The sequence below is a fragment of the Leptodactylus fuscus genome, chromosome 6 (assembly GCF_031893055.1).
Source record: "Leptodactylus fuscus isolate aLepFus1 chromosome 6, aLepFus1.hap2, whole genome shotgun sequence".
NCBI lineage: Eukaryota > Metazoa > Chordata > Amphibia > Anura > Leptodactylidae > Leptodactylus > Leptodactylus fuscus.
The window spans coordinates 137,598,010-137,609,456 of NC_134270.1; the positions used below are offsets into that span (position 1 = coordinate 137,598,010).

General features: G+C 46.4%; 1 protein-coding gene across 2 annotated transcripts in view; it reads left to right on the plus strand.

Annotated features, from left to right (window-relative positions):
- ACSS2 (acyl-CoA synthetase short chain family member 2) overlaps nt 1-1,425 on the plus strand; it is a 28,053-nt gene extending 26,628 nt beyond the window's left edge. For both annotated transcript variants that reach the window (XM_075277314.1, XM_075277315.1), the window contains one exon: nt 697-1,425. In XM_075277314.1, coding sequence (XP_075133415.1) covers nt 697-824 — 128 coding nt within the window. In that variant the 3' untranslated portion in view covers nt 825-1,425. The remainder of the gene's footprint in view (nt 1-696) is intronic.
- Nucleotides 1,426-11,447: the final 10,022 nt, after the last annotated feature.

An 11,447-nucleotide genomic window follows, 5' to 3' on the forward strand; every position in this document is an offset into this window, starting at 1 on the left:
CCCAATGACATATATCAATTGATAGGTGCTGTCATCCTGAGCAAGATATAAACCCTTTTTATGCTGGTACAAAACATGTAGATTTAAAACAATAAAAATAAATAAAAATCCACTTATCTGGATCTATTTTTTCTCCACCTTCTAAACTGACATTCACTCTGAAATCTCTGCTTAGTCTATCTTGGTAAACCAAGATGGTTCTGAAGATCACAGAGGTGTCATATTAAGGGCCCATGCATATGACCTTGTGTGGGCCTCTGTCCATGATTAAATGGCCCACAGATGTCATCCATGTTCCGCCCATGCATTGACAGTGGTTCCTCATTTTGAGATCCGGACTGTCAGCCTGCACACTGATCCGTGTAATACACGGTTGTGTTACTGATAACACACTGACCGATCAGTATTGACCTCCGTGTTCTGGGGGTTCACAGAGATCCGACCAAACCTATCATAGTGGTGGCATATCCTAGAACTATGCATCAGTTTGAGATTGGAATACCCCATTGGCATTAATTTAACTTTGCTATTTACACAATTTTACCGTCCGTTCCCATCCAATGTTTCTAGAAGACCCAATGAAGTTTCTCATTTTATGAATACTCGTCGCAAACCTTTAACAACATAAAGTGCCTGACTTGCGTATCAATTCCTAAAAAATGACAGTTTCTTTGCTTTCATTTCATCTTTGTACAGGTAAAATAATGAGACGGGTGTTAAGAAAAATTGCCAGGAACGATCGAGAACTGGGAGACATCTCAACCCTTGCAGACACGACCGTCATACATCAACTGTTTGAAAACCGATGTAAAACTATTCACTAGGACATGAGTCCTACCAACAAATCCTTTAAAGGGGAATGTAATGTTAACCGTGAATCCCAGGGATGAGTTAACACCTCCTGGATGTCGCAGCCATATAATCATTTGGTGTTGATAAGGGATATTGTGTGTATACTTTGTGAAGATCGAGTCTTTTGTGTGTATTGTGATTTTTTTACTGGAATATGTTGTGTGGTTTCTCTACCACGGTCTGTAAAATCAAAGGTTGATGTACTGGACTAGTCTGTAAAGCATCAGGATGAAGGTGTATGTGTGGTAATACTATATGATAAGCTATGACACTCCCCTACTCTAACAGTGGGGTACACAGGAGTTGTTAAGCTCTCTTGACATGACTTTTATAACAAAAACTTGCATTCCCTGTGAAACATCAATTCTGGATCCTTTTCTGTATTGTTCCTCTGCTATCCCTCTTGAAAATGTATGGATAAATCAACAGCGGAGTTTTATCGCTATAGGTTATGTTGCTTCATCCATTTGACGCACAAATAACAGAGGAGCTATAAAAAAACAAAAAATTATTCTCCAGTATTTTTATTTTATAGAAAGAAATATAGCACTATTTACTAAACTTCCCGGGACAGTGGACAGATATTTAGGGCATATCTACCGCATGAAGGTCTGACCCACACCTGTGTGAAGAATGGGGGTGACCTGATCCTTGTACCAAATACGCTATACATGTCTAAGTTGGGATTAAGGACTACTTAGTCTATTGTAGTGTATCCATCTCCACAGAGGATGTTTATTATGTCACGTTTATATAACTACAAGAAATAGATTTTAAAGGGAATCTTTCTTCTCCTCCATATTCAGCATATTCAGTGGTCACCAGTATGTTATAGTGATATACAGACCTCTAATATATGTACGTTTTGTTTATTTGGGGGAAAAATAACTTTAAAGCCTTATACAAATGTTGCAGTTGGTGCACTGGAGGCGGGCCTTCAGCTCCCTGGAGCACTGCACTTGTCGCTCAGACCACCACTACCTCCTTGCTTTGCCCCCCTGTGCAGCTAGAGCGGATCCTTACACCGTGCAGGGGCCTGACCCAAGTCCACCACGGTCCTCATTTGCATAAAACTTCAAAGTTGTATTTTTTTTCCCCAAAAAATCTACAAGTGACATAGAACACAGAGGTATGCTATGTATCACTGTAACACAGTAGTGGCAAACATGCTTGGAGGTGATAGTAGACTCCCTTTAATGCAACTGTTTCTGTACCTTTTTTTATTTCTTTGCATATGAAGGAACATTTCTCTACTTACATACAATTGTGACTGCTAAATGTGTGTTGAATGTGTCAGGGCCTGCATTGACAATGTCTGATCATGATCAATACATGCTACCAGGACTTCTGTGCCCCGCTGGATGTCCACGTGTGTCTGACCTTACAGTGAATGTCCTCCTTTGAACATCAGGTTTTACATTCAACATCCTCTTATCTTCCTTATATACATAGATAAGATTTTACAGGCCTCTAGGGGGAGTTACTACTATACTGTATACGGTTTTATGATTATCAAGCTCAATGTGTAAAACAATATGCAGTAGATAAAGGCAGCCAGAATTTTCTCATTCTCTTGTAGACTAAAACTAGTGCTGAACTATCTTAAAGATCATTCACTAATATCAGATCTGTGGCGTCTGACAACTGGCACCCCCATCTATGAGCTGTTCTCGGCAGCTGATATACAGAGAATTGATCAGTCTGTATAGCGGTGGAAACGAGTCACTGCAGCTTAGGTGCCATTCAGATGAATAGGAAGTGTTCTGCAGTACCCGGCCTGGCCACTACATGGAGAACAGAGCTGTCTGCTTCCTGCTCTGCTCTAACTTTATATAGCTGTAGTGACCAGCTGCTCCAGTAGCCACACATGTAAAGAAGGCGAACCATAATAATACACCCTCCCTCCTTAAAGAACTCACCTACAGACACCTGTATCAATTAGCATGAGTATCATAGTGTATGTACCCACCATCTGGTATATCAAAAACTCATAAACAATCTCAATATTCCTGAAACCGCTGAAGCTTCTGCCAACAGGTATTGATCAATTTATCAATTTGTTATGGATCATCCAGCAGGAGGATTCTGGTCGGAAATCCTGGCGTGTCAAGCTATACACTGCACACCTTATCATATATTTTTTTGGGGGGCCTTTTGTTTAAGGTGCACCCCTCTTTCTAATCTAATAATAGTGTTCATTTTAATTTTTCAATTCCCTAATAGTGGACGGCTGTGCATCTGACCGATCGAGTGCCAAAGGTTTCCTTTCCTGATATAAAATACAAGAGATTTCTATTAATTCAAGAGATTCTATATCTTCTCCTTCCCTCAAAAGACCAAGAAGAGCAGGTCCGCCTGTAGTTGTATATTACAGACCTGTTGAGTAAGTGCTAATTCCCTATTCCAGAATGGTCCTAGAAATTTACATTCCCATAGGATATGTAGGTTTGCGCTATCATTGCCACATCTAGGGCAAGTTGTATCTAGTCGGTCCATCGCTGATGGAGCAAGACAAGGTTTTATAAACTGTGTATTAGATATAACTTATTCTAACACCTCCCTCCATTACTCTTAAGTCAGTGACCCCATATCCCCTGCCCAATTAAAGCAGGATCTATCAGGAAACTTCACATGGTCAGGATCAATAACTTTATAGATTAGAGAAATTAGGTCTCGTCGTCTCCGCAGTCACAATAGAGTCAAAAGCAAAAGGAGTATCTGTGTCACATCCGGGTCTTCCATTTGGAGGAGTTCAAGTTTTTGACCGTTCCCCCCTCCATTTATTCATAGCTCTGTCGTCATAAGAATGGATCCGGGACTGACCCAGAAAACAATGGTGAACATTCATTGTACCAGAACAGATTATAGAAGCCTTCATGGATCTATGAATGTGTTTGCAAGAAATTGTACATGTGCTCACGATGGTACCAAACAAGGATGACATAATGGAGGCGCTGCCCACATCAGCCAGAGTCCAGTTGTATATTCAGAAGTTAAAAAAAGAATGAGAGAAGTTTCTTATACAATTTTTCCTCCATTAATTTCATTTTAATAACGACGGATCCCTTTATAGTGATTGGGGCCTGCTGGGTTCCATATATAATCGCGATTTTAACGATCCGCCTTCTCAATGGATCAGAACAATGGCGAGCCTGCACTAGTGTGAACCTAGCATAAGAGGGCCAAAGTACATTTGTTACATTATAGCTCACCATCAGATATGTAGGATGAGAGAGGGGCGATGGATATTAAATCCCAGGAGACAATTTAAGTAATGGGCATTGTAATGTGTGATTGTTGAGCAGTTATTTTGTATATTCCACCAGCTATTGTCATCCTCATATGTAAGGTAGTAGCCACAGGTAGCTTTCACTTGATATGTATATAGATATATTTTCTTGGGTGTACTACTGCCAATATTTAGATGTACAGCATCCATTGATTTGTAAATCGTACCTCCGGCAATGTCCTTAGACCCTCATGTAGATCCTCTTGTACCTCTGTAAGCACAGCTTTTTATGTAGCCCTGTTACACAGTGCCTGGTCCTTTCGTCTGGCAGCCTGCCATGTCACATTACACTTTCCAGCCCTCGCCTTGCATTGCAGAGAGAGTGCTGATGCTGCTGTGACCAAAGGACATTGCATATTGTAGAGGTAACATGACAGGGAATAGATAGATTGGGTGAAATTGTCAAACCCTCTGTTCTCTCTCCTCAAGTACGGGCTGCAGAAATTCACAATCTATCCTGCCTTTGTGGAAATGGAGATAAAACATATATACCCTAGGAGGTTTTAAAGGGGCTCAGTCATTGGGAAAAGTCATTTTTAGATAAGCACCTCTTTGCATAGTCTTTAGAAAGGCTATTTCACACCTGCCTCTTGTGTGTAAATTGCTTCAGTAGATTTTGAATAAGTCCGTTTCATATTGATATGTTAATGAGCTTCCACCGTGCACCGGAAGGGTCTCTGTGCACTGTCTGCTCTATGTGTATGTACAGCAGAGACAAGTCATCAGCACAGCAGCCTCTGCTATACATACACATAGAGCACACAGTGATCACAGACACTTCCAGTGCACATAGAAAGCTCATTAACATATGAATATGAAACGGACTTATTCAAAATCTACTGAGGCAATTTACATACTAAAGGTAGGTGTGAAATAGACTTTCTAAAAGCTATGCAGGGATATTCTTGTCTAAAAATGACTTTTCCCAATGATAGAGCCCCTTTAAGTGGTTTACTAGAGGTACGCTTTAAGAAATAAATATGTTTTGTAAAGGGACATTTTAGTAGTAAGAGGTATGTTCATGCTGACATGAGATCAGAATAGGTGTGGTGGGAAATGGATTGTAAGCAATGAATGTACTCCATGTATACAAGTCTTAATTTAGTATGAATGCCAAAGTGTTCCCTTGTTTTCTGCTGTCTTGTTTCAGGGATCACAAAACTTTTAAAAGGTTCTTCCAGAATAAAAACAAACAAAACATCACCTATCCATAGAATACTTGTTACGTGTCTGATTTACTGGGACCCCCATGCTCATAAGACAGAGGGTCCCTGTGTTCTCAGTGTGAATGGAGCAGCCACACCAGTATTTGGCCATCCTATGCAGTCCCAAAGACTGCCAGTCTATTGAAATGGGGGAAATGAGATCCTTATTATCTAGATTGGTGGCGTCCTAGAAGTCTGACAGCAAAGGATCAGACACCGTAAGATTGTAAGGATTGTATCATTATTGGCACAGGATAGGGGATAAGTGGCGATCGCTGGGAGTCTGATTGCTGGGTCTCCCAGGGATCAGAAGCATGCGGGCGCAAAAGTCCCCTTAAGGTCTTCTTGTGTATGGAGTGCCATTGCACTTGCGTAGCTAGCGCAACATTCACTTCTACGGGGTCGCAGGTGCTCCCGGATACTACAATATTGACAGCCCCATAGAAGTAAATGGAGCACTGGTCACACAAGTGCAGTGTAGCTCCATTCACAAGGAGGCTTTAGGGGGCAGATCACTTGGGGATCTGGTGATTGTACCCACAGCAATCTGATTCCAAATATTCCGCAGATGTGAACACAGCTTTATTATGTTTCTAATTGTCCAACCAAACGGCTTTCATGTTGAATGATATCTGTGCTGTGTACAAGTCCTGCGGTGGTATATACTGGGGAGGGGAGGATTTATAGTGTTCTGTTGTAGAATTGGCACACAGCCCCTTTTTGCACCCAGCTTGCCACGAGAGAATAGATGGAGTGGGACAAGCTAGATGAACGTGTTGGCACGTCAAATTTACTATAGCTCATATCAGTTAAGTGGCACGAGTTATAGCAGAAATAAATGCTAGCTCCTGACTGGTGCATATTTAGGTGATAGGCAGTAGGCGACCCTACCCTTGATAGGCACCAACTCCTACATTACTGGGAATCTGATCATAGTCAGGAGTTCAATGTAGCGGCAGATGAGCATGTATCTTGCCGCTCCATCCAAAGTCCATGGCTTGGACTAAGACACGTTGTAGGTATTTGATTTTGGATCAACCATAGAACACAAGCAGCCGGCCAACAGCATGCGATTGCTAGAGAAAATGGCTGAATTAGCTAGTTTCCCTGTCGTCCGTACCAGCGGCACAATGTGGGGTATTTCTGCCCCTGTGTGCTGGTAGGACAGGCGGATTTTTAATTAGCCAATCAAAAAAACGTGGCTGGCCCTATAAGAGGGCACAAGAACCTCCCCTCTGCGTGTTTTTTTCTGTCCTGTGTGGTCAAGGACAGGTGGGGAGGACTTGTGTCCTCTTATTTTGGGCTCTATGGGGTTACTTACCTTTGGAGCATAATTCTTCTTTCTTTCAGTTTCAGACCTTCTTGATTGAAGGTTCCCTTTCCCTGTCTGGGGAAAAGATTGTTAGCCTGCGTTGGCTCCTTTCCTTCCCTCCCTCCCTCCCTCCCTCCTCCCTCCCCTCCTCTTTCTCCCTCTGGCTCACCTGTCAGCGTGTCGCCATACCGAGCCGCTCGCTGTGCACTCACGGACGTGCTCTGCCGGAACTAAGCTCCCGGCGGAGATTCGCAGCGTCCGCATTTGCCGGGCGCACACTTCCGGTTGTGTCCGGAAGTATAGCGGCGCCATTGAAAGTCCTGGCGCCGGCGGGAGGTATTTACTCCGGCACTCTGCTTATTGCAGGGTCTATGGACAGCACGCAGGTTCGGGCCGGGAATTGGAGGGGTAGGCGCCCCTGCCGGGGCTGGTTGGAGAGGGGGGGGGGTAACTTTTTTCTATTTCCTGGAGGGTGCATGTGATCATGGCCCCTCCCATTTCCGGCCGGCCGGTTTAAAGGTCAGGCCGGCCGGTTATTAGTTACCTTCTCCTTTCTAAGGCGGGAGGCTGTGCATTAGAGGTTGTTGCCTAGCTTCAAGTCTCCTTTGCCTCCAAACCAAACCTTCAGGTTTCTTGTCACCTTGCTGTCCGGTCTGGACACGGTAAGATCTACCCCTTCTTTTGATACTTGGTAGGATGTTTTGGTGACAATATTGCATGGTCTATGGTCTCTCTGTAGGATATGTCTTCCTCTACTACCCCCCCTGGGGATTATAGGAGGAAATCTACTGCCAAAAGGAAGCACCTTTCCTGTTTTGACTGTGACACTCCGCTCCCTGATGGTAGGTAGCGGCTTAAAGAGTTATCCCCTCCGGGGTACTACCGGTCCTATAACCCGCCTATTATTTTTAGGCTATGAATGGGCTCGTTGTCGCGGTTGCAGAGGCCCTCCACCTGAGGAGCCTTCTCCTAGAGATATGATGGCCTGGGTCAAGGAGATGTGAGTTGGGCATCGCTTGGGTAAGGATAATTCCCTTGCTTGTACTCTCCTTTTATTTTGCAGGATGATTCCCTTAAAGGCATACAGTCTACCTTGTCTCAGCTCGCCAAGAGACCATGCACTGAGCATCGTTCCTCGTCCCTCCCTCCCCTGGAACATCTACGGGTGGCAGAGGATGTTTCCTCCGAGGACGACTCTGTAGTTTCCAGCAGACCTGTGTTCCACTATGAACAAACAGGCAGGCTGCTGAAGTCCATCCGGTCTACAGTGGGCCGAGATGTTGACGGGGAAGCCTCCACGTCTGCCTCTGGGGGACATATTGCCTTCCATGCGGACGCCACGCTGACCGACCTCATGGTGCAGCAGTGGAAGCAGCCAGAGAAAGGACATTCATTATCCAGGATCTTTAAGTACCTGTTCCCTATGGATTCGGCTCAGTGGGATTCCTGGGGGCCTCCCCCGAAGGTGGATCTAGCCGTGGCGAAGTTGTCTCGTAGAACCCTGGTGCCCCTTGAAGATGGATCAAATCTTCAGGATCCTCTGGATCGCAGGGCTGACGCCACTTTAAAGAAGGTTTATTCTGCTTCCTCTGCCCAAGCTTCAGTAGCCATAGCCTCTACCACTGTGGGCGATTTTCTTCGTAACCGCCTAGCCACCTTGGAGCGGGATATTGATTCCGGTGTGGACAGGGATGACATCTTGGCTTCCATGAAGAATATTCATAGGGCTGCAGATTTTTTGGCAGAGTCTTCCCGCCATCAGTTAAGAATTTCAGCCAAGTCGATGGCGTTGTCCACTGCGGCCCGTAGACCCCTGTGGCTAAAGCCTTGGCGTGCAGACTTTGCATCCAAGGCTGCTCTTTGCGCGCTCCCTTTTGAGCCAGGAAGAGTATTTGGGCAAGGCTTGGATACTATCATAGAGGGATTAGCTGAAGGTAGGGGGAAGTCCTTACCTCAAGCTGCCAGGGGCAGACGTGCCCCCTCTAGAGGCAGAGGTTCTGCCTCTAATTATAGACGCCCAGCCCAGCAAAGGCGTCCCAGATATCGTCCTAGAGGATCTGGACGAGGCGCTCCTAGGGAGGACACCAAGAGGAAGCCGGAATTTTGACGCGGGGCAGCTCCCTGTGGCCCCCCTTCCTGTGGGAGGACGTCTTTCGGCTTTCTTCAGAACTTGGGTCACCCATATTCAAGATCCATGGGTGTTAAGAATTATACAGCACGGTTATCTTATCAAATTCCACCTTCCACCTCCAGATCGGTTTGTTGTCACCAGAACCCTTCCACCTTCTCAACAGGCCAGTCTAGAGGCCTTGGTCGCCGAGTATGTTATCAAAGGCGCCCTGGAGAAGGTCCCAGCCTCAGATCTCGGTCAGGGAGTTTACTCCCCCGTCTTTCTGGTCCCCAAAGTCACCGGGGGCTGGAGAATGATAATAGACCTGAGGTACCTCAATCGCTTTATCAGGAAGAGGTCATTCCGTATGGAAACCGTGGATTCCGTGTCTGCTTTTCTCCAGCCAGGAGACGTGATGGTTACCCTCGACCTGAAGGACGCCTACCTTCATGTCCCTATTGCTCACTCCCACAGGAAATTCCTCAGGATTGCCGTTTCTATGGCCGGCCACAGGGAGCACTTTCAATTTACAGCTCTGCCGTTCGGCATCACATCCGCCCCCCTGGTATTTACCAAGGTGATCGCTCCGGTCGCTGCGGCCCTCAGACTGCAGGGCGTCTACATCGTTCCTTACCTAGACGACTGGCTACTGAAAGCTCAGTCTCCTGCTGCTCTCCTCCAGCAGCTCAACCTTGCCATCAGCTTCCTACAAGAGTTAGGATGGATCATCAACTGGGAGAAGTCCGAAATCGTTCCTTCCACACGGAGGAAGTTCCTCGGGTTCATAGTAGATTCAGAAACGATGCAGATCTTCCTCTCCAGCCCAAGGAAGGAAAGGATCCAGGCCGGTGCACGTTTTCTATTACACACCCGGCGGGTAACTATCCGCACCGCCATGAGAGTCCTCGGCCTAATGTCATCCTCGGCCAGAGCAGTCCCTTGGGCTTTATGGCATTTGCGTCCCCTGCAGATGGAAGTGTTGACAACCTGGAACAGGTCTCCACGGGGACTGCACAAGAAGATCTGCCTTTCTCCCGCTACCCGTCTTTCCCTCAGATGGTGGATACACCTGAAAGACGGAAGGTCCACGGTCCCGACATTGTGGACCCTGTTGACAACAGATGCATCCCAGTGGGGATGGGGAGCCCATTGCCAGGACAGGACTATACAAGGACGATGGAGACGTCCGGAGCTGGGATCTTCCAATCTCAAGGAACTCAGAGCTGTGTACTTGGCCCTAGTGCACTTTGCCCCGGAGTTGAAAGGCAAGTCTGTCAAGATCAGGTCAGACAACATGACGGTGGTAGTCTACATAAACAAACAAGGGGGCACCAGGTCACCAACCTTACTGAGAGAGACGAATCTCATATTCGCCTGGGCAGAGAAGAACCTAGCCCAGTTATCCGCTGTTCACATAAAGGGCTCCCTGAACATAGTAGCGGATCGTCTGAGTCGGGGTATTACCGTATCAGGAGAATGGTCTCTCAATCCAGACGTATTTCAACAGATCGTCCAGAGATGGGGTCTCCCGGAGGTCGATCTAATGGCTACCCGACTCAATGCCAAGGTAGGGACCTTCTGCTCCCTATACCAGGAGGACAATCCCTTGGCAGTGGATGCCCTGTCCATCCCATGGAGGTTCAGGCTGTTTTACATATTCCCTCCAATTCCAATCATACCGAAGGTATTGATCAAAATAAGACAGGACCAAGCCTCGGGAATAGCCATAATCCCGTTCTGGCCAAAAAGGGCTTGGTTTGCTCAGCTCATACAAATGAGTCAGGGCATATATTGGAGGCTTCCCCCTCTCCCAGATCTGGTAACCCAAGGAGAGCTGAGATGCCAGGATCTGAGGAGACTCAACCTGACAGCCTGGAGGTTGACCAGTCCCTATTGAGGAATAGAGGACTGTCACAAGCCGTCTTGAAGACCCTATCCAGCGCCAGAGCGGATTCGACTAACAGGAATTACCGTCGAATTAGTAACATCTTTAATGCCTGGTGTCTGCAGCATCAAGTGGACTCCACTGGTCCCCCGACGGAGGCGATCCTGGACTTCCTTCAAGACGGACTAGACAGAGGTCTTGCTGCGGCCACACTCAAGGTACACGTAGCGGCCCTGTCCGCCTATCTGGGGAGGCGTTTGTCTCAGGATCCTTTAGTGAGCACCTTTATTAAAGGAGCAACTAGGCTGAGACCGGTGGTGAACACCCCTGTCCACCAATGGGACCTTATTCCGGTCCTGAACGCTCTTTGTGACCAACCATTCGAACCCTTGGAAGAAGTCTCACTTAAGTTACTGACCGGCAAAATGGCACTGCTATTGGCAGTTACAACTGCCAAAAGAGTTAGTGAGCTACAAGCCTTATCTGCCGAAGAGCCATATACTATATTTTTTTCGGACCATGTGCAGCTTAGGTTCCTCCCAGGGTTTCGTCCCAAGATTCCATCCGCTGCAAATAGGAACTAAACTATTTCCCTTTCAGCATTTTTTCCCTTCCCCTCTTCACCTGAAGAGGAGAGATGGCACAGGCTGGATGTAGTCAGATGTCTGCAAATTTATCTGCAGCGCACTCGCCCTTTTAGGCAGGCCGAAAACCTGTTAATCAGCTATACGGGGAAGAATAAGGGCGCCAAGGCCACGATATCCCGCTGGTCTCCGAAACTATAAAGGTCGCCT